The sequence below is a fragment of the Fukomys damarensis genome, unplaced genomic scaffold, assembly GCF_012274545.1.
Source record: "Fukomys damarensis isolate Sample0158 unplaced genomic scaffold, DMR_v1.0_HiC HiC_scaffold_24, whole genome shotgun sequence".
NCBI lineage: Eukaryota > Metazoa > Chordata > Mammalia > Rodentia > Bathyergidae > Fukomys > Fukomys damarensis.
The window spans coordinates 63,526,575-63,549,737 of NW_022900936.1; the positions used below are offsets into that span (position 1 = coordinate 63,526,575).

At 41.6% G+C, this 23,163-nt stretch overlaps 3 protein-coding genes across 9 annotated transcripts in view; 1 reads left to right on the forward strand and 2 right to left on the reverse strand.

The window, feature by feature from the left end:
* Popdc2 (popeye domain containing 2) overlaps nt 1-2,700 on the reverse strand; it is a 21,895-nt gene extending 19,195 nt beyond the window's left edge. For all 5 annotated transcript variants that reach the window (XR_002025544.2, XM_019208323.2, XM_019208322.2 and 2 more), the window contains exon 1: nt 1,489-2,700. Coding sequence is in view for 4 of the 5 variants with exons in the window: in XM_019208323.2 (XP_019063868.1) it covers nt 1,489-1,961 (473 nt within the window). In the remaining variant the exon portion in view is untranslated. The remainder of the gene's footprint in view (nt 1-1,488) is intronic.
* LOC104866191 (cytochrome c oxidase copper chaperone) overlaps nt 1-17,407 on the reverse strand; it is a 22,555-nt gene extending 5,148 nt beyond the window's left edge. The window contains exons 1-3 of one of the 2 annotated variants that reach the window (XM_010630025.3): nt 17,182-17,407; nt 15,266-15,354; nt 9,679-9,804 (exon numbers count right to left, since the gene is read on the reverse strand). In XM_010630025.3, coding sequence (XP_010628327.1) covers nt 15,270-15,354; nt 17,182-17,288 — 192 coding nt within the window. In that variant the 5' untranslated portion in view covers nt 17,289-17,407 and the 3' untranslated portion in view covers nt 9,679-9,804; nt 15,266-15,269. Of the gene's footprint in view, nt 1-9,678; nt 9,805-15,265; nt 15,355-17,181 lie in introns of those variants that run through there. The other variant, XM_010630027.3, reaches the window with a different exon arrangement.
* Nucleotides 17,408-22,853: 5,446 nt separating this feature from the next.
* Cfap91 (cilia and flagella associated protein 91) overlaps nt 22,854-23,163 on the forward strand; it is a 61,885-nt gene continuing 61,575 nt past the window's right edge. The window contains exon 1 of one of the 2 annotated variants that reach the window (XM_010630020.3): nt 22,854-23,128. In XM_010630020.3, the coding sequence (XP_010628322.1) occupies nt 23,005-23,128 (124 nt within the window). In that variant the 5' untranslated portion in view covers nt 22,854-23,004. The remainder of the gene's footprint in view (nt 23,129-23,163) is intronic. The other variant, XM_010630019.3, reaches the window with a different exon arrangement.

Below are 23,163 nucleotides of genomic sequence, written 5' to 3' on the forward strand. Positions count from 1 at the left end.
TTTTTTTTTTTTTTTTTTTTTTTTTGGCCAATAACTGCATTTGTTTGCACTTTCAACTCACTTATAAATGAAATGAAATGTCTTTCCTCAAGACCTCGCCCCTTATTGCCCATTCAACTCAGGACCTCTGAGTTCCATAAAAATCACAACTTATATCTGTAAGACCTTGGGTTCTATAAATACATAAATGTGTTTTACTTCTATTAGTAGTTATTGTACAATTGTCATCATTACCAAGCCTTTTCCCCCACTGTATGGTCAATAGTCTTGTTTCTTTCTCCCTCTTTCCTCTCTCCCCTGCTCCCTCTTTCCTTTCTTTTCCCTTTCTGTCTCTCTCTCATTCTGTTTGTTTTTGTACCAGGGATTGAACTTGGGACTTTGTGCCTGTGGTGGAAGCACTGAGCTAAATCCCTGGTCCTACTCATTCTCTTTCTTTCTTTGAATCAAAGCCCTCTGATGACCTTGTTTTTTTCAACTACCTTCTTGGGCTCAAGCATGCTGGCAGGGTGGGGGAGGTTAGACAAGTGCCTCTAGGACACTATTTCAAAGAATAACACACAACTGCCCACAAAGTGTGCAGCACAGAGCGCCATGGTGTTTTTCATTGGGTGTCAATGGCCGCCCTGGGCATACACTGAGACCACTGCTGCTGACATCTGTCAGTCTCCACCAAAACCTCAGTGAGACATGCATCACTCCTCTTCTGTCACTGTGGGAGCCTCAGAGTTGGGACTGGATTCCCTGACCTGCAAGAATCTTCACAGAGGGCTGGGGATTTAGCTCAGTGGTTTCACTACCTGCGTCACAAGTGCAAGGACCCAAGTTCAATCCCCAGTACCAAAAAAAAAAAAAAAAAAAAAAAAAAAAAAAAAGAAATCACAGAAAAAAGTGGGAATGGAGAAGTGGACAAAAGCTCTTCCCTCCCACCTGGCTATCCACAGAGTGGCTACACTTCAGAACTGGCACAGGACACCCAGACCCAAATGGTTTTTTCTTCGATGAACTGGCAAGAAACAGGGAATACTGGAAAAAATCTCTTTTTCTGGCCTCGTTTCCTACACATAGTTGGTACTTAACAAATGTTGAAGGCATATGGAAGGAAAACAGGAATCCTGCTGAAATGTTCAGTTTTCTAAGGCTTGCAGAGACATTTCTGCAGCTTAGAGGTCATGTAATGGCACACTGGTGTGTGTGTGTGTGTGTGCGTGTGTGTGTGTTCACTGTGGCTCTGAATTCTACATCTGCCTGCAGCAAGTGCACATGAAGTCGTTTTTCTTTCAGCCCAGAAAGAGATCTCTTGATCTAGTTTCCTCTTGGAAAATATTAAGAGGAAGTAAACTCATTCCTAGAAGAATCTATTTTGGTTTGTTGGACCTTGCCACATCCTTCCCTCACAGAAAGGACATGAAATGGAAAGGATCACTTGGAAAGAGGAAGTGTGGGCCGGGGAAGAAATGCTGGCAGAACAGATGACGATAGGGTGCTTACCGGCCCGAGAGCAGCAGGGACAGGCGGTTGATGGGTGTCTCCCCCTCCACGGCGTAGGTCTGCTCTGTGACCAGAGTCAAGACCTGCTCCTGGCAGCAGAGAACGATCTCCTTGTAGGTGCGCAGGGGCACCTGCAGGGGCAGCCACAGTGTCTTATAGAGGAGGTCGAACTCCTCGGGGAGGGTGTCCATCCGCAGGCGGTACACCAAGTGCGCCAGCTGGAGCAGACAGGCCGTTGCCAGCAGGAAACTCCAAAGGACGACGTCCAGCCCACAGGCATGGAACCAGCCCCACAGCACGCAGCACAGATAGCCTGTGCCCAGGAAGCCAAAAAGGTAGAAGCACCCATACACCCCACTGCCCCCCATGAAGCCCAGGAGCAAGAAGCAGTTGGCCAGGTGGTAAACAGCCCCTTCCAGATCCTGCTTCCAGCTCATGCACACAGGCTCCTGCCAGAGGAGCTGGCCTGCCATGCCGGTGTCGGTGCCTGACTCTGGGGTGGCTCAAAGGCTTGCTGGGCTCTGATGCGGTCCCCAAATGGGAGACTCAGATGAATTAATCTGTTCTCCCAGATATCTTCTCACCTGCGGCTTCTCACCACCAGCTCCTCCTCTGCTGGCAGGAATGCTCCTGGTGGTTTTGGGGCTGAAAGCCAGAACATAGTACACCGCACAGAAAATTTCAAAACTTTCTCTCTGCCTCAGCAAGGCCGCAGTCCTCCCTGCACAGCTTTGGCAAACTTCCTTGGCTCCAGGTTTCTTAGTACAGTCTTCACATTTGGTCCCTAACAGAAAACCTCAATTGTTCTGAGAGAAAGGTAGGACACCGAGACTGAAAATTTGAGCAGTGCGGGCTGAAGCAGCCACATCCTGCTCTCTGTTGTTCCCAAGCAGAATGCAGAGAGCCCAGCATGGGAGGCACACTTGTGTTCCATTTGGAATGCGCTCTGTCTTGGCACCGGAAGAAAGGGTGACCCCAGAGGGATACCATGTTTGGAATTGGAATCCAAGAAGTGCTGGCAGTGAAAAAAAACAGGCCAGCCACTCAGGCAGGCTGGCAGAGCATGCAGCATACGTCCCAGAGGACAAGATAAGACTTCGGGCCAGAGAGGTGGGCTAGAAGGGACAAGTGAGAGCAAGCATAGAGTTTACCTCGACACAGCAGGCGGGACACTGCACAGAGCTCCCTGTGGGGACGGCCAGAGGGAAGGCAGCATGGGGACTACTGTCAGGAAAAGTCTTAGCAATGAAGACAGAAAAGCCCTTGAAAGCTTTGAAGTCAACTGTCAATATCATTAGGCATTTATCTGATACCCATTCCATGGAAGTACTGTAAAACAGCTTTGTAAATTCTAAACCGATTTCCTATATATCTGGATGCAGTAAGTTAATAAGTGGTCATTCATTGCTTGGATCATCACCCCACTCAAATATTTCTAAATTATAACTTCTATCTATTAAACACCGATTAAGTGCCAGATCTACATCAGGCACTTTATACACTTACTCATTAGCTATTACAAAAGAAACTGAGACTCAAAGAGGAACATGTTGTCACAGGGAACAAAGGATTTGAACCCTAGACCGTCAAATACTCTGTTCCAAGTGGTTAGCACAGTATGTGGACATAAAGGATGAGATCCATACCAGTTATTGTGTAAAGCACAATAAACAGGGATCCATTTAATGAACCGTAGTAATTTAGGAGGAAGAGGGATGATGGGGAGGAAGACAGATCTGGTGTTTGGTGAGGTATAGGGCTACGGTAGGCAAAAGGAAGACAGCATTTCTGGGGTGAGAATGGAGAAGCACAGGCATGGGGATGTGAACATGGATGGCATACTGAAATAAGCCAGTTTTCAACTTAATCAAAATCAACTGACAAACAAGCATGTGTTGCACTTCCTTCTTTCCAAAGTTAAGCAGGGGTAGAGGAGAAGCTGAGGTAAAGGAGAAGGGCTGGAGTGCTTAAAGAAATGCCCTCAAGCCTCCCTCAGGGCAAGGATCTGGACGTCTGGCCTGAACCTTGGGGATTTCCATATGCCACTATCCTGTCTCCCAACCAACCCACCTGCTCTAACACACAGGAGCTGCTCATCTAGCACCCTCAGTCACAGAGTCCTGAGCTCCCAGAGGAGGCATCCTGCCAGCTGTGAGCAGGAAGTCAGAGTGCAGCAGCAGGGGAGTAGCCGAGGCTTTGCCCAAGCTGGAATTTGACAGCAGTCTTCCTTCTCTGACAACCTGCCCAATGGGCTGGCCTTGGCTCTTTAAAGAGACAGGCAGATCCACTATCTTCTGCTCATTTGACCTGATGCCCATTCTCTTATGTGTATCTGAGCCGAGCATATGAACATTTATCAAGCAACTACGGTTTCCCATAGTATTATCCTAAGATACCTTTATTTTTACTAAAAAATGAGTTAGAGAAACTCGGGAACTTCCCCAAGGTACAGAGCAAGTATATGCATAGGGATTGAAGCCTAGGTCAGCGTGAGCCTAAGGCGTCCTACCAGGTACTGTGGGAGTTTACATTCAGCTATATATATCTGCTGATACAGGGGCCTGGGGTGCACTGCTGGGGGGCATGTATGTCAAGGACACAGTGGCAGGTAGTGACAGTGATGCCGGTGGGACAGGACCTGTGATCAGAGTGAGACAATGGGAAGTTGCACCTCCTTTGTTTTTAAACTCAGATTTGACAAAAGAGGGAAAAATTTTTAGTATGTATCAAAATAGTTATGTCCTTATAAGGAAATCCACCAACATGAAAGCAGAAGAGTGAAAAGTATCTGGTTAAGAACAAAAGGAAACAGAAATCACATAATGTGCTGAGCTGATTCAACTCAGTAAGCGCTTAGTCAGGACAAAGTGTATGGGTCAATGACATATAGGGATGAAAAAGGAGACCTTCAAGAAATTTTGTGGTACAGAAAAAAACTGCAGCCCTATGAAATAAGGAAGGTTGAAAAGAAAATACTGATGGAGATGCAAAAGCTTTAGAAGTGTCACCGGCCGGGTGACATTTAAGCTGGTCTAACATGAGTAGGTGCTCTGCAACCAGGGGACGGCATTCCAGGAGGAAAGAACAGAATGTGAAGTCATGCCCAGAAGCAAAGCAAAAATACATGGCATAATCTGGTAACAAAGAACAGCTTGTTTGTCATAGGCAAATCAAAAGAGCAGCATGACATGAGACAGCAGGGGCAGGCTGGGGCCAGATTACACAGTCAGCTAGTCATACGGCACCTTCCAAGTGTGGAGCTGACTCTGCTCACCCACCCAAAAGGCCACGCTGAGATAAGGACAGAAATTGAAAGTGCAACAGAGGAGCTTACAGCCTTTGAATTTAGTAATCAAAACTTTGGGCTTGAAAGTGCCTGTTTAGAGCCCCCCCCTTTTAAACTTCATTTTTCTATTCGTCTGTGGTAACTGGAAGAAAAAGCTAGTTCTTTGCCACACACAGTAGGATGAACATTGGGCTTGAGATTAATGCTTTCCTAATATAGATATTAAAATAGGATAAAGTTATGATTGTAGGATTTAGATCAAATTGATTGTCAAACTGATCTTGAGCAAATAGGCTGTCTTACTACATCCATTCCAGTCTTTTGTTTATGAAAAACTACTTGTTTGGGCATATGTTAAGGAGGGTGGGCTTCTCTCTCAGTTGCCAGAGCCAGAAAAGACTGGTAAAGCCCAAGTACAGTATCTCATTAGTGTGATAGCTTAAAGGAAGGCACATAACCAACGAGATGGAAGAGGAAGTATGTAGGGGGGCTTTTGGGAAAAGGTACATAATATACGTTGTTGTCATAAATGTGGAAGTTTCAATCTCCAGACTTCATGACCGGGTAGCAAATTACTATGCATTTTTGTATTGCTTCGGTGTAACTGGGCTTTCTGGTACAATACTAGAAATGGAACGCATCTTGATTCAGATTTCCATATCTACACAACACTGAATACTAGGGGGCAGTCGTCCATGCCTGTTATCCTAGCTCCTGGGGATGAGTGAGGCAGGAAGATCACATATTTGAGGCCCACCTAGGCAACTTAGTGAGACTTGGTCTCAAAATAAAAAAATTTAAAAGGCGGGGATGGAGTTCAGTGGTTAAATCTCCAGTACTGATAAAAATTATAATTGAAGGTTAGACCACTTATCACGCTGTACACATTTTTCTTCTTAAAAGTTTGAAAAAACTATGAGAGGATTTGCTCTTATAAACAATTTGACCAATGAGCATAAGGTATTCTCCTGGTGATTACCAATTCATAAAAATATAGATAATATGGCTGAGTTAGACTAAAGAAAGTGCTCGCGTCCGTGCTTGGGGGATCCTGTCTTTTGCTGGATTTGAACAAAACGCACACACTTGGCTTTGTGAGTCCTGGAAGAGAGCTCTGAGATGCCAGTGATTTGGGTCCCAGATGGATGGCTTCACTGAATCTATGCCATCACTGTGCGCAGAGCTCGCCCCAACGCCACACTGGCCGCTAGGAGTTTTACTTGATGAGAATTCTATTACTTGCTGTCAAAAGTACTGTTAACTGACGCAGGTGGAACTACCTCCAAGAAACAACCAGACGGTCACATGTGAACTCTCGAGGAAAGCACCCTGGAACAGCTATCACGGCAGTAAGCCTTTGCTTTTATCCTTTCAAGATCTATACTCATTTGCTCCCACACTACGAACTCTTTAAGTACAGAGCCCATGCCTTACGAATCTTTGAACACAATGATGTGTACTTAGCTCAGAGCTGGCATGCACTGTGGCCTAAGGAAGTACTGAACCAGGCTCTCACCTCCCTGAGGACAGGATGTATATGACTCACACATGAATACTCAACACCTCGGGCTGTTCTTGCACATCCTCAGCCCTCACCAATGTGTATAGAATGAATACATGAATATATAACTGGACTAGACACCATGTATTGTAAAGAACATTGGGCTTTAGCAGGGCATGGTGGCGCACGCCTATAATCCCAGCACTCAGGAGGCTGAGGCAGGAGGTTCGCTGTGAGTTCGAGACCAGCCTGGGCTACATAGCGAGTTCCAGGTCAGTCTCAACTGCATAGTGAGACCCTGTCTCCAAAAAAACAATCAAACAAACAAAAAAAACCAAAGAATACTGGGCTTGAACTTCAAAGACCCAGATTCCTGTCTTAGGTCATCAGCTACTTGGCCAGCACAATTCCCTTAGCTTTTCTGATCACTTACATCCACCTGTAAAATGGGGATTGCAGTTCCTCTAAGGGTCTCACATCAGACCTATATAATGCAAAGTATTCCTGGATTAGGTGTTGCCCTGGGAGATGGTCTTGTTTTCAGTTAACTTTCAAGTCAAACATTTCAAGGTTAGACAAAAAGACAGTATGGGAAACAGTGTGATGATTCTATATGGAATTTAGGAATTATTGTGTGTAACAGGGGCCCAGCAAAGAGGTGTTAGAAGTGCTTGTCATCTACTAGGCCAAATTCGTTTTAATTACAGAACTGTGGCAGTGCCTTTTTTGTTTAATGGTACTAAGGACTGAACCCATGGCCTTGTATATGCCACACAAGCGCTCCACCACTGAATTACATCCGGAGCCCTTTATTTATTTTTGATTCAGGGTCTTATTAGGTTGCTCAGGCTGGCCTCCATGTTGTAGTCCTCTTGCTTCAGCCTTCTGAGTCACTGGGGTTACAGGCATATGCACCAGCACCCCCAGCATCTAATATTATTACCACCCCCATCTTTGGAAAGGCTTATATATTAAGGAAGGATGGGCAGAGGTCCTGTGAGATATATTTTTAGCTGTGGCAGTGGCCAAGAGGCACGCTTTCCTTCTTTTCCAAATCAGGTAAGCATATCACATTAGCCAACGTGTGGGGGAAAAAAAAAATCAATGTGTTACTAAGTGCTGAGGAAAAGAGGCATCCTTAGATATTAAGGGACAAATGGATACCCCCTTTTTAGAGACCAATTAAGCAGTAAGTATTCTCCCAAGCCTAGAAAACATGCATAGCCTCTGATCCATTCTTTAGCTGTGTGATTAGCAAAGTTGTGAAAATTTTCCTAGGGCATCCTCCACTGCACTGTTATTACAGAGTAGCCAAAGGGAAAAAGAAAGTAAAAAGGATGTAAACACACAGGGAGGTATGTATGGAAAGAAGCACACCGAAAAGTGGTCTATTATAGACTGGTGGGTACCAAGCGAGTTCTTCTTTATGTTTACATAAAACGACCTTCTTCCTCTACCCCAAGTCAGAATACAGGCATCTGATACACCTCCTGTCCCAGACTGTGATGTAACTCCTGGAGGACATCTGACACACAGAGGGTACCCTATAAGACATTTTGGTTACATTACGGTAAGCCACAGTGTGAACTTCACTGATGGTAAAATATGTTAAGGGGAAAAGAACAATGTTATAATCTCATTAAAAATATGTAACATGGAGTATGTTTGTAAAAATATATGAACTCCTTCTGTATTCCTAGGACATATTCAACTAGAGTTCAGATAACAACCTGCTAAGGATCTGTATGCTGAGCAGGAAGTTGGTTTACACCTGTCTTGGATGTCCAAGATTCTGGTCTTTACCTAGAATTCTCTATAAACAACACAGTACTTAGTGAAAGTATTATATCTAAATGAGGGGGCTGGGGATTTAGCTCAGTGGCTCTGCGATCTGCCCCGCAAGCACTAGGACCGAGTTGGATCCCTTGGTACCAATAAAAAAAGAAAAAAAAAATCTAAATGAGTATTCAAATAAAAGTATGACTAAGGAAGCAAAGCATCAGACAATGCTAGTACCACTGCTAGATTCTATGCTAAGTGCTTTACACACATCAATTCAATTAGTACTGAAAATCTTTAAATAGTGGTTTTTCAGTTGAGAAAAACAGACTCAAAGACATTGTGACTTTTTTTGACATAATATAATCAGTGGTTAATCCAGAGTGTCATCCTTCACACCCAGGCACTTACACCAATTGTCTTGGGGAGGCGGGTACTAGGGATCGAACTTGGGTCCTTGTGCTTATGAGGCAGGCAGTAGAACCACTGAGCTAAATCCCCAGCCCCATGAGCTAAATCCCTGGCCCTTATGCCAATTAATTAGGTAGGATTTCTAAGGAATAACTTCAGCTCATTTATTGTATAAATGATGCGGTTTTCCCATCCCAAAACACACGAATAGTACATATCCTCTAAATTATGTTCCTCACACCTTTGGTAAGATTTTAAACTCAGTGTGGTTAAGGGCAACACATGACAACTGCATCATTGACCCTAAAGCAGCTAGCAGGACCACAGGGTTGATATACTTCCTGTTCTATTCCAAGTGTCACTGTGACATAGCATGGAGCTATCTGGTTAGTGGCTTTTTAATAGAGGACAGCCTCTACCTTCAGCCAGGTTCTTAATAACACATTATAAGTGAATGCCTATAATCCCAGCATTCAGGAGGTTAAGGCAGGAGGACTACTGCGAGCTCAAAGGTGGCCTAGGCTACAGTCAAGACCCTGTAGGAGAAATAAACAAAACTGAAAATAATAACAACAAATCCCTAGGTCCCTAGGCATTAAACTTCTGAACCTAGTCTATTTTGCAGTGTAACTAGGCAGGCTCAGGTTATTAATGCCAAACAGTCAAGTGCTTCCAAGCCAAAGGACATTGATCCAAAATCTAATAAACTTTTCCCTAAAATGGAACTAGTAAAGAACAATATGGTTTTGATATTGAAACTGAACTCTTATCCAGTTCTTCCCCTTAAAAAAAGCTAAACATTTAAGGGCTAGGGATAAAGCTAAGAGGCAGATTGCTTGTCTAGCATGGATCTGATCCCAGCACTGATCACAGGTAAGAGAAAGAAACCTAAAAGTAAAAATCAAAATGTGAGAAATGAATGAGATAATGGCCATCACACTCATTCTGAATTGGTGAAAGTATTTAAAATTCTTATTTGTATCTACCTAATTTTGGAGATTGGTTCATTGGTTGAGAAAAGTATCGGCTTTCTCCTAACAAATATCCACAGTTCCCAAAATGACACAGTAGCAAAAACCAAAGAAACCCAAGTCACAACATTTGCTAATACATCCTTCAAGGGGAGCGGGGAGTGGCGGGAGGGAGAGAAAGCTACACCGGTATGTAAGGAACACAAAATGAAACACACCTGAACAACTTTGAACTGGGACACTTTCTTTCTTTTTTTTTTTTTTAATAAATTATAAATACTTTATCCATTTATCAAAGCTCATCAAAGAATTTCCAAAATGATATAATCTTCATTCTTCAGGAATTATTCAGTCACAGAGCAGGCCACCTACAGAAAAGATTTGTTTTAGAAAGTCAGATTTCAAACGTCAAGCAGACCTATGGAGTTAGGGACTTAAGACTACCAGATCTGAATACCTCAGTGCAGTAATGTTACTACCTGCCACAATTATTCTAAATCAGCCATAAAATAAAGATCCACATTTTAAAACTCTAGCTGAGCCTAACTAAAAATTATCACTGAAACTTCCCAATAAATTTTATAATCTTAAGATGTTGTTGAGATAAACATCCCCCCCCAAAAAAAAACTTCCAAAAAGGGCTAAGGCATTTTATTTCTAGAGATATGCAACAAAAGAGACTTGCAAACCCCACCCTCCCATTCAACAATGTGCGGCAAAGGTCCACAAAGTGGAAAGAAGGTCAACTTAGTACACAAGACACTTCCTGTGGAAAGCTAATCACTTAGTCAAAAGGCAAAATATGGGCAATGATTTAAAAATCAATTTGGAAAGATCGAAAAGGGAGAGCAGCAAATGACAGGACTCCTGGACTAGTGTGGCAGTACTGGGCTTCTCTCCATATAGCTCTCATTACTCTCAACTCCAGTTCCTAACACAGAATATGGAGAACAACGCTAAAGAGAGAACAGAGCCAGGCTAGCCAACTCTTCAAGTCTAAAGCAAGTACTTCCCTCACCTGACCCACTCATTTGGGTTAACACGTTTACACTGGGGCCAGTAATTTGCATGTTTTGCTGCCAGGCAGCTCTGAACCAACTATGGTATGAGTTGTTCCATGGGACAGTCCTGCAGGTACCACTGGTGGTTTAAGCCAGCAGGAACATGTAAGACAAAAGCTCATCAAGACAAAAACTGTTTTCTAAAAAGATCAAAGAAAGAATATACTCAAGGAAAGGTCAGGAAAAATAATAAAAAATGTAGACTTTCACAGTCCAATGACAGCAGCCCACAGAACCCTCTGCCTATGCATCAGGAGGGGGTTCTGTCACAGTGTCCATGGAAACTCCTTGGTTCTATCTCTGACTGCAGAGTCCTGGACAGCAGGGACACCTTTCTCATTTTGGCATTTTCTAGAGTTTTAATAAATATCTTGTAAAAAACAGGAAGTCTGAATGGTAGAAAGACTCCTTTTCTGGATTATTTCCAGATTAAATTTTCATAATCAGTTGCTTATTTGTGTGTATGCCCCATTTTTAAGTTAAATGTAGTAAACAGCCAGTTAACTACAGCCAGTTAAATGTAATGAATAATATCACTACTACTCAGGGTTACTTGCTGAATTTGATTTCAGCCTCCAAACTGGGTGCACCAGGTTTCTTCTGACTCCTAAAGGTAGAAAGGTATTAGCCACCTATTTCTTAACATTTCTAAATAGGCTCTGGGTTTGTCTACTTTCAGTTAAAAAAAAAAAAAAATTGTTCAGAATTGCCACCATCGCACCTATTTTTCCTTACTAGTTTCCAAGCCTTTGCTATATTAAATTATGAGATAACGTATATTTGGCATACTTCCTATTCTTTAGGTTAGGTCAGTGGTTGTTAAAGAGGGGTGCATTTAAAATCATCTAGGAACTTCTGGGGCAGGCCAGTGCCCAGGCTTGTGAATCTGGGGAATGTCACCCTTGGGTGACTCTGACACAACATGCACCTCTCGGTAAGAGCCACTGGATGAATGCAGCCTACTCTTGCTGAAGTACAAAAGAGGTATAACAGACTTAACTCTCAATCCACTGAGCTCAACATAGTCAGCGATATGTTACTTAGAAATAACATTAAAACCTACATGGTTTTTAAATTAGGGAACTTTCAAGATCAATGCTGGAAAGACAAGTTTCCAAACTTTTTTCCTTTCAAGCTATTCTCAAGAAGACCTAATATTCTAAGAGGTAGTTAAGTGTTATCTCAGAGCAGTGCAGACAACTGGGCCAATTTTACCCTGCAACCAAGGGCCTGGTTATTGGGTTGGATGCAGTGATGCGTGTCAATAATGTGTCTTTCTAATTAGCATTCACAACGAAGTTTTAAGATTAAAGATTAGGATAATGTGCTAATTCTAAAAATAGGTATGTTGCCACCAGTACCATTTCAGGAAGGACAAGGAGCAAAATGTAAAGAAAATATAAAAGACCTGAACTGTAGGTTTTAATTTTACCACTATCCACTCTTTGCTTGAACAAGTTTTTTTTTTTTTTTTTTAATTTGATTTTGTTCCATCTCCCCACAAAGGCTCAGGAAATAAGAAGCCTGGGATGAACAGGATCCAAACATACATCCCTCTTCAAAAGTATTACTAGGCTGAAAACAAAAACGTGACAATTTGATTTCTTAGGAAGGTCCCATACAGATTTAGACTGTTCTTCGAGCAACTAGGATTCAAAAGTACATAATTAGGTCAAAAGACTAATTCAATCAGACCTAATTCAACAGACCTCAACTGAGTATATGCTATCCACAACTTCCTAGGTGTGAGCCGTTCTGTTCTGGTCTCTATTTTATAATTCACAAAGCATGAACTATTAAGTAATTAAGTAAAATATTACTTAATCATCACAACAGTAAAATGAAGTAGTTTGGGTATGTGTTATTATCTTTATTTGATAGAAGGGAAGACTTAAGACTCTAAAGGTTAAGGACAGTCAGGTGTGGTAGCACAGGCCTCTAATCCCAGTGCTCTGGGAGGGTGAGGCAGGAGGATCAAGCCCAGACTGGGCAACTTAAGAAACTTAGTGAGAACTTATCTCAAAATAAAAAATTAAAAAATGGGTACAGATGGGGCTCAATATGAAGATCCTGGGTTTAATCCCCAGTACCACAAAACTAAAAATAAATAAATAAATTAATTAATTAAAAAAAGATCTGCCCGAGGCTACACAATCTATCAAATTTTCTAAGTCTAAAGTTTTGGCATTTTCTTTAATGCACAAATGAAATATAAAGCTATCACTCTTACTCTCTGCCCAGAAAACACAGGGAAAATAGTATCTTATGACTGTTTTGAATTTATGCTACTTCAAAGAACTGCACCACTTTTATAGATCACATGAAATCCAAAAGAAGTTCCTGATGTTCCAAAAGCCAGCATTTTAAAAAATAAAGCAGGTTCAGCTCTAGTAAATAGTTTACACAACCAACTAGGAAGAGTTAAAATTCGAACAAGGAAGCCACATACACATGTTGAAGTTCTGTGCCTTTAAAAATAGTTAATAGGTTTCCTGTGTGTAGCATGGAGGATGGTAACCAAGGGCACTTGAACACTGAGCTACATCTCCAGCCTGTTTTAGTTTTAAGATAATGTCTTACTAAACTGTCCAGGCTAGTCTCTAATTTGCTATCTTCTCACCTTACATTCTTGAGTGGCAGGGATCACAGGAGTGTGCCACGACACCCAGCCAGGCATACGTTTTAAGAATGCAGTTCCCTTTAAATTTAATTAACAAAATGATTCGCCATGGATTACTCTTTAAATAAGCACCTAATCTAAAATCCACTGTAATAGATTTACCATACTATGTACAGAAACATAAAATATATAAAAAAGTGAAATCCAGGCAGGATTAATGCTTTGATGAAAACACAAGTGAAGCGAAAAACATTATGACATTAGTCTACCAGGAGAGTAAAAATGAAGGCTCCGTACCCTAGTTCATTTTCCCTTACACAGACATACTATTTATCAGCCTAGAGCAAATTCCTTATCCCTCCCTTCTTACACATCAAAGAGGAAGACCAGCCATATGTGAAATTCCAAAGCAGCAGCAAAGAGGTGAAAGAGAAAGAAGCCAGGTTGTCCATTACTATGAAACCGACATACAGCTCTGGCATTATCTCTTAGTTATCGGTAAGTTAAAAGTAGCAGTGTGGTAGGGTGTAGAGGAGGGCACAAAGCAGAGAGAGTCTGCTTGGAGACCAGAAGTTCCTGTTCTGCTCCTACCTAACCCACCTGGGGAATCCTTTCCTAGCCATAAATCTTAACTTTCTCATTTATTCTTTCATTTAATTAACAATCCTCTATTGAGCATCTACTATGTATCAGACAGTGCTGCAGGTGCTGGGGATATGAGTGAGGAAAACAGAAAATTCCTATTTTCTCAGAACTTACATTGTATCTAGTTGGAGTGAAGCAATGAAGATGATTTTTTAAAAAACGCTTAATATAAAAGTGATGGTATTAAGAACAGTCATTACCTGTATGTTGCTATTAAAATTATAAAAAAACTAAAAATTCAGTTCTTCCGTCTCATTAACCATAATTCAAGGTCTCAACTGCTGCATCTGGCCAGTGGCTACCATACTGAAGAGGGCAGATACAGCACATTTCCATCATCACAAAAAGTTCTCTTGGACAGGGCTGAGATAGTGTGATAGGGAAGGGATGCTATTTTTATCAAGTGTTCAGAAGAAAAAGCCTTTCCAACAAAAAGACTTTTAAATAAAGATCTGAGTGAAGCTGAGGAGTAAGAAAAGTTGCTATCTAAAGGAAGAGCTTCCCAACAAAAGGAAATCATTTACTTGTATTATTGGAGAAACATCACTGAAAGTTCCTTTTAGTACTAAAAGTGAAATTCAAAGATCTTCATAAAATGGTCTGAGGTGGAGGGAAAGTGGGAAGGATAGAGGAAAGGAAATAAGGGAAAAAAACCCAGTATGAGAAAATGAAAAAATGGAAATAAAGTTTTTGTAAATAGGGGGAGAAGAGGGTGAAGAAAGGGCAGGGGTGAGGGGAAAAATGAGAACCAAGACCTGTTATGTAAAGGTACAAGATCCCAGTGATGAATGTAACTGTACTGTACCTAAAATGTTGAGGGTGAAGAAAGGGCAGGGGTGAGGGGAAAAATGAGAACCAAGACCTGTTATGTAAAGGTACAAGATCCCAGTGATGAATGTAACTGTACTGTATACCTAAAATGTACCAATAAACTTAATGAGGCAAAATAAATAAATAAATAATAAAAGCAAAAAAATAAATAAAATGATCTGAGGTTTTAGTTTTATAAACATAAAGCATGGTAGAAAAGAAACAGCAACAATTCCATTTTCATTTGCACAAAACAACTTGCATTTACTGAAAACCCACATTAGAAACAAGAAACAGAGAATGCTTTCTATTTACTTCCTTTAGATTGGAAAATGGAATATTTTGAACTTCCTATAGTCATGAGTTAATCAGATTCTAAAATAACTCAAAGATTTCTGTGAATCTCTTACCAGGGACAGAACTGGGGACGTCGTGCTTGCAAGGCAGGCAGCCCAGCCACTGAGCTAAATCCCTGGCCCTGGGAAACTCTTTCTTGAAAGCCTGCATATTCCCCTTCTCAACTCTGCCGAACATCTGTTTATTTGCATCACTTATACCTCACATTGGGAAGTGAAGTTATTTTTTTAGTAACACTTATGCATGTTAGATTAACCAGGTGAACTGTCTTTGAGATAGAATGTTGCCCCTACTAAATATGTGAAGTAATGTACAAATCTGAAGCAACACGCTCACCAGTTCAAATCTTAAATCCCAGGGCTCGCATGCACTCTTTGTGGGCCTCAATCAGATGTCCACAATGCTCTTCTCCTTTCTCGATGATGCTGTGAAACAAAATGTCCGTGTTATCTAAGGAAGTAGGTATGAAGCGCAATAGTAAGCATACATGGCAGTGACAGGGAGGAAACATGGCTGGAATGAAAAACTGCTGTTATACCGACAGCTTTGTTTTGATTTGATCTTGTGACAGTTTAATGTCTGTAAAGATGTTCCATCCAACTAGATGTTAGGGCAAATCTGATTAGACGAACTATATACATGAAATCTTGCTATTAGTCTACATGCAAGGAATAAGATGGCTCTATAATGAATAAAATATTTATGTTTAATGAAGGGCTTATTTTTTTGGCCCATTTTCATGGAAGAATTGACTTTGTTTTTGTGCTGCATTCAAATATACTTAAATAAATCCACTTCTAGTTATGAAACATCTACAACATAAGCATCACAAAAGGCCTGGTAATAAGGAACAGCAAGACAAATCCCTTTTAATGATTTAAGAATTTAGAGTAAAGACTAGGACCACATAGCTTTATTTTAAGGGCCTGAAAATGCAGCAGAGATAAGTCAGGACAAATTCAATTACAGGGCTGGGTATTTAGCTCAGTGGTTCTGGTGCCTGCCTCACAAGCACAAGGGCCCCAGTTCGATCCCCAGTACCAAAAAAAAAAGAAAAAAATTCAATTACAAAAGAACAACTTCTGGTTGCAGATATTTAAGGAGAAGCCATAGTGATCCAGTGACCCAGGCAAAAGTAATTTGAAGAAGGAAATAGGTTCTCCTTCCACCAAAAGTCTTACTATCCTTCAGTATAGCTCAAAGGCTGTCTGCAAATGGGAGAGACTGCTAGCACTCACTGATGGTTTTTGAGTGCTATATATACTGTGCAAGGGATCTGATATGCTGTAGCACTAAACCTAATTAACAACCCTGGACGCAAATACATTTATTGGGCTCATTTCTACAGATGCAGAAGACAGACACGTTGAATAACTTACTCAAGGTGATGGTCAGGATTCAAACCCTTCATGATATCACACTATTCTAAGATTCAATAAGAATGCTACCATTGGAGCAACTTCAGTATAGACCGCGGCCTTTCAATCCTCCATTTACAGTATTATTTGCAAAGCACAGTATTAATGAAAGCACTGAGTTGCTATACACCTACCTCATTACGAGCTATGACTCCTCTACCTTTTGTATCTATTATTTTTCTACTTTGTAGTGACAAAAGAAGGTGGGAGGAGGTGGACATTCCTGTTATCTGAGGCCTTCAAATTAGACCTGTTCTACAATAAAGGCTAAATAAGGAAAAACAAAACTTTTTGTGAATTAGTAATCATCTAGATAAACGTTGTCATCTACACTGTAGATTGATTTTCAATTTTTGGTTGCCTTTAAAGGGTTGAAGGGTAACCCCTTAGAACTGTAAGAAATGTACCCTGTGTCTATCCCTACATTTGGGAAGAAATCCTTAGAAATTACCAGAAAATTTTATTCTTTACTCTTGTCACACCCTTAGCCGGCGGTAAAGCAATCACTAGTACACGTCTCCATATATTTTAAAACTCCTCAAAACCAGGCGGCAACCTCATGCTTTTTACTACGGAGTGCTTAACATGCGCGATACTCAAAAATCACATGGAGGGAGGAATGTGAAGGTGACGCGAGTCTCGGCCCAGTCTGACCTCTCTCCCCTTTAATCCTTTCCCTGGACCGATCTGAGCACCAAGGGCCGACTGTGAAACCTGCGAGACCCTACTGAAACTCTCCAGGGCGCCGCAGGCGAAGAGAGCGCAGGGCCCACAAGACGCGGGCCGCAGTACGGGCCGCAGTACCAGCCGCCCCCTCCCCGGATGCGCACTGACCACGCATCGCGCGCCTTCTTGGTCTCCGGGCAGGCGCAGCAGGGCTTTAGTGGCTTCTTCTCCTGAGACTCAGACGGGGGAGGGCTCGCGGCTGCCAGACCTGGCATCTTGCAAGCTGAAAAAAGCTACAAACTCACAAGTACTACACTTTCCGAGACCCCCCTACGCCGATTTGTCCACAGCCACTTCCACAATGGCCTCAAAATGACAGGAAGTTCCGCCTCTAGGACCGGAAGCGGGGGAGGTTAAATCAGCGCGTGCGCAGAAAAGGTTAGCTAGGACTGGGCGCCGCTTCTCTGTGGGTGCAGAGAGGGCGGCTAGAGAGTCACAGGTAGTTCTTGAGTGAGTTTAGGGAGGGCTCAGTAAAGCTGACAGCTTCAAGTCGGCTGGGTTGCTTTTCAATACATCTAACCTCTACGATTTTCTAAACTGACGCCCAAAAAGATAAACTGACTTGTCCAAGCTAAACAAGTGACATGCTAGTGAAAGTTCCCTAGAGTAACAGTCTCACTCCCCAAACTTCACGCTGGGGCATTATGGCCTTTCTTCCCTCCCCCAGCCCTTCCCTGCTGCCACAAGCCTTTTTCTGTTTTTCACTGACCAGGTTTTTGAACACAGGTAGACAAGTAAATCGGTGTCCATGTCATTTGAAATAAAATTAACACAATCATTTAATTTTTCCTGAACAGAATTGTTGGCAAAAGAAATGAGTTTATTCTCCCTTCCCCACCCCCGTACCTAGGATTGAACTCAGGACTTTGCACTTGTGAGACAGGCATGGCACAACTGAGCTAATCTCCGCCCTAATGAGTTTATTTTTCTCAGCAGAACTTTGAAGCTTTTAAGAGCTGCGTGGTGATATATATGTCCCTCCCTTCCTTCCTTTGCTCCCTCCCTTTTACTGGGAATTAGACCCAGAGCCATCTAAGTAAGACACATTACCAACCCTTTTTAATTTTTTTGAGACAAGGTCCCCTGAAATTGTTTTCCCTGCTGGGCTCAAACTTGCCATCCTCATGTTTCAGCCTCTCGGTATTATGACCATCCTTTTTATCATCTGAAAACATTTAATAAGTATGCTTTTTTATTTCGTACTGGATTTATTCATTTACTAATTCAACATGTTACCCTGATGTTCTCCACACTTTGCCTTCGCCCACTATTACCAGTTCTTTGAAGTAGGCGTTCAGTCACGCGGCTCAGAATTCACTTGGAAACTTTAATATATGGTAAACAGGGCTCACCAATCAATGAGGGAAAGAAAACAGGCTAACATCTGGAGAAAATTAAATACAACTTCAAAAGAAAGAGCTCCAGATGCGGTAAAGGCTGGTGAGTGAAAGGTCAAACTAAAAAGCTAGTAACATCGTGGAAGAGCGTTATCTTAATGTGGAGGATGGAGAACGGAGGGATGGTTTATTTTACAACTTCTCGAAAGCAGAACTTATATGTGAAAGTATTCATGAAGTTACATCAAAATAAAGGCATGGAGTTGTACATCAGCCACCGTAGACAAAGTTAAATAGATGCCAAGTTGAGAGAAAATATTTGAAATGTCTAAATATTTTTAAAATTACAACATTTAAGGTGCCTCATCTCTCTGTGCACTCCCACTCCATTCTCGAGTGTGTCCTGAAGCTATATCTAATAAATCCTTCTCATGTCTCTTTTCTTAAAGTTTAAAGTGCTCACTTATATAGTTAAAACAACATAATCTTTGGCCATAGTATGTGTATATATATATATATATATATATATATATATATATATATGGCTAATGGGTTTGTGAACCCTCAGGTAATCTTCTGAGCAGCTGAAATTTATTATTATCAATATTTATGGACAAGAATTAGATTCAGAAATGTGTATGATTTGCTCAAGGTCACATAACTTGGAAGTAGCTGTTCCAAGGCTTAACAATCTCTCTGTTTTATTTACTATTTAATGTCTAAATGAAAGGTGAATACTATTTTTAAATTAATCACTGGTCTGTGTTTACTTGTGCTACTGATTTTTTTAAGGTGTAAAAAAACGAATAAGGAAAAAGGAGAGAACTATCTAAGAGAATCTGGAGAATTGAAAGAATTGAGACAGGCTGTTAACGAAAATTATATACCAAATGACTGAAGCAGCTTTTTCAGTTGCGAAAGGCTTTCTTCCCCATTCTCCTTACCTGGGTCAGTGAAGAGAGTATTGGCTATGATCGTCCTCTTTGTGACATCCTCAGCTAGTAAGTCAGGCCTCAGGCAAAGAAGTCAGGTAGTGACTCAATCTCTTGCCCCATACTTCTTCAGCCTGATGTTTTCAAGACATCAACAAACTTAATTTCCTCTCTGAGCACTTTGACCTTTACATTCTCCCAACAACTGCTTTTTCCAGATGGAATGCTCTTCTGCTCATAGGGAAAAAAGACCAAAGATGCTCCTTTCCAAAGTGAAATATTTAGTAATTTATATCCAGCTCTTAACTCTCTTTCTGTTTTAGAATGGTGCAGCTAACCTTCACATAAAGGTTGCTAAGAAAATCTTCTACTTTTTAATTTATGAATAAATAAGCTTCACAGTCTACTTTTATTATGTTTTACTTTATTTTTTAAAAATATTATTATATTTTACTTTTCTTACACAGCCTTACATACCTGAAGACCTGTGAGATGGCCTATTTTGGTATTAAAGGAAAACAAATATAAAACATGAAATTCATCCTTTCCAATTCCAAAAATCTCAATAATTGTGCTCGCTTTGGCAGCACATATACCAAAAATCTCAATAACCTACTTCCACCAAGAAAAACGTAACAGTTTATGAGAGCGGTAATTAGAGATTAAATTGAGGGTAGGTGGTTTATGGAGACTAAATAATAAAAGATAAGTTTCAACCATTTGTTTTACAAAGGCAACTCTGTAATTAGTTTGATTGGTATCTTTTGTATCACTTCTCAATTCTGATTTTAATCGTAATACTCAAATTTCAGTCTTCTTATTGCTACAACTGCTGAACCGTTAGTAAGAAGCTTGAAATAGTGACTTGAAAATACTTTTTTAATACTACAGTGATTATGTTCTTTCCTGGTAAAGAATGAACTACTAAGCCACAGACGGCAGTAAATAGCAATTCTATGGATGGAGTGACAGCCCTGATAGTGTAATAAACAATAATTTAAAAAATACTTCAGATAAAATCCTTCCATGATAAAGGTAGTCATTTCCCCTGCCTAACTAAACCAAGGCCAGATGATTTTATGACGCATAGGTCACTGAAATTGGTGGGGAAGGAGCGACACCATCTGTTGAGAGAGGAGAATTACAAGGCTTAAATTCTTGTTTAAATAGGTGGGGTTTGTACACAGGGTCACACAGCTCAGTATTCACATGTCTGCCTCTGAATAAAACATATTCCAATTTCCATTGTCAGTTTAAAGAATGCTGGTAGAAGCAGCCAAACCGCTGGCTTACAGAAAAGAACAAGTGTATTGCAGCAGTAGCAGCAGAGAATCAGCATTTTTGCGCCAGTTCCCAGAGCCCCATTTCCCACGGGGTGATGTAAGGCCAGATAATATCTGCATGCACATTGGGTTGCATTATAAGAAATGAACAGTGAGTTCAGGAAAGCCTAAGCCTTAATAATAGGCTGTCAGAATGTCTGTACTTTGCTCAAAAGGAGACACTGTCTTCCAAGGTTGTTTCCTACACAAAGGGACAAGGACTGGCAGGGCCCCCTGCTTTGCATGACATGGGGGAGCATAAACACCCAAACAGCATTTTCTCCAAACATGGCCAACTTTAAGTTTCATTTTATTAACTAGCATTCCTCTTCAATAGCACAGTTTGTTTTATACAAGTTGACTACATGATTCAGAACCGAATTTCATAAAGATGGTGTGTTAGTCATTTGCTCTTTTCACTGTGGACTTAATGCCGTACGTTCTCAAAACTCATACATGGAAGCCCTAACCGCCAATGTGATGATGTTTAGGCGAGGAGCCTTTGAGAAGTAATTAAGTTGAGATGGAGTCATACGAATGGAGTATGCACTCATGACAGGATGAGCATCCTTTTAAGAAGAGACCAGAAGCTCCCTGCTTCCCTATTCTACCATATGAGAACACAGCAAAAGAGAAAAGGGGACTGAGGCCCTCACTGGGAACAGAATTAACTGTACCTTGTTGTTAGACTTCTAGCCTCCGGAACTGTAAGAAACAAGTAACTGCTGCTTAAGCCATTCGATCCATGGCATGTTTATAACAACCCAGTGAAACTAACACTGCATGGCACAAGTCAATTGGTCATAGCAGTTTGGGAGGTTGAGGCAGTAGGATCTCAAGTTCAAAATAAGAAAATTAAAAGGGCTAGGAGCATAGCTCAGTAGTAGATCATGGCTTTGATTCCTAGTTTAAAAAGGGAGGGGGGCTGCATAAGGTGGCACAAGACTGTGATTCCAGCACTTGGAGGCTGAGGCAGGAGGATTGCCACGAGTTCAAAGCCAGCCTGAACCACATAGTAAGACCCTGTCTAAAAAAAAAACAACACTCCCCCCAAAAAAAACCAAAAAGGTGTCTATGAATTTCCTAAACAAACAAAAAAAACCCCAAAACAAAAACAAGCCAACTCTAAGAAGCACTAGTAGCTTAATGGGATAAGTTGAATATCAAAGAGTAATTACCATACTGTTTCAAACATCAGATACGTAAAAATGTATGCATTCATAAAGATACTATATGACAAAAACTTTGTAGTTAACTTTGCTAGGATACTGACCCAGTTTGACAATTTGATGCTTAAAGGAAGAATCTAGCATTTAACCAGTCTTTCCTCTGTAATCTGTATTTCCACATAAACAATGCGTTAGTCTGAGAAGATTCTTTTCATAGAAAATCTCCAAGAGAAAGATTATTGAAAGCACTGTTAATTATTGAAATCCACTGTTTTAGAATTTTTGATCTTGAATTGGACACACCAACTACATTAAGTGATACCTTGTATTCAACCAGGGACATTTGAACATGGACAACTAATATATGAAGGAATTAGTGTGCATTTTGTTAGAGATGATTAAATTTTATTTTATCATTTTGGTACTGGGGATTGAACTCAGGCAGGCGCTGGAACCATTGGGCTAAATCCCCGGCGCGAGATGATTACATTTTAAAAGCTATATCACTGTGAGGTACAGATCAATTTAAGAGCAAAATAATATATTTAAAATTCTGCTACTAAGAGAGGGAAAATGAAACGACTGGCAAGTGGTGATTCATGTTGATTCTGGGAAAAGGGTACTTAAGAATTCATTAAAAGTGGAATCACTTTGCCTATCTTTAGAGCTTTCCGTCATAAATAATTTTTAAAAAGCAGTTGGTCTACTGCCCAGGTAGACAGCTGCAATCTGTGAATGGGTGTGGGGCTAGAGAAGCCCCCAACATTTAGGGGCGTGGGTTCTTCAACGGGATGAGTCCCTTGGAAAGGTGCTTTCCGAATTGAAACCACCCAACCAGTCTAGATAGTTCTGAAATTTCCCAGGGATTTCCAAAAGAGGCCTTCGGGTGTGCCAGGTGAACTACTGCTAGAACCTGAAGGGTGGCCCTTCCCCCGCTCTCGGAGTCGATCCTGGGTGGTGGCCGCGTCTCCCAAACGTGTGGGACCCGAGGCCGCTCCCTCGCGGCCCTTCCCTTCCACTCGCCCCACCCGGCCAGCACTCAGGCCCCCTCCCGCGCTGCCCCTCTCTGCCCCGCCCTAAGCGCCGCGTGCCCCGAGGTTACCATAGCTACTGCGCGCCGCTGCCAGGCCTCCCTAGCCGGTCCCGGCTGGCGGAGGAAAGAGGCTGCATCATGAGCCACGTAGTGACCATCGAAGAGCCCCGGGCCAACCGCCGGGTGTCCCAGCACCAGGGCGGGCAGAGGTCGAGGGCCGGGGGCTACGCGTCCGCCAACCGAGCGTACGACTTCCTGTACGGTAAGGGCTGCCCCGACCGCCCAGCGGGGCTGTCC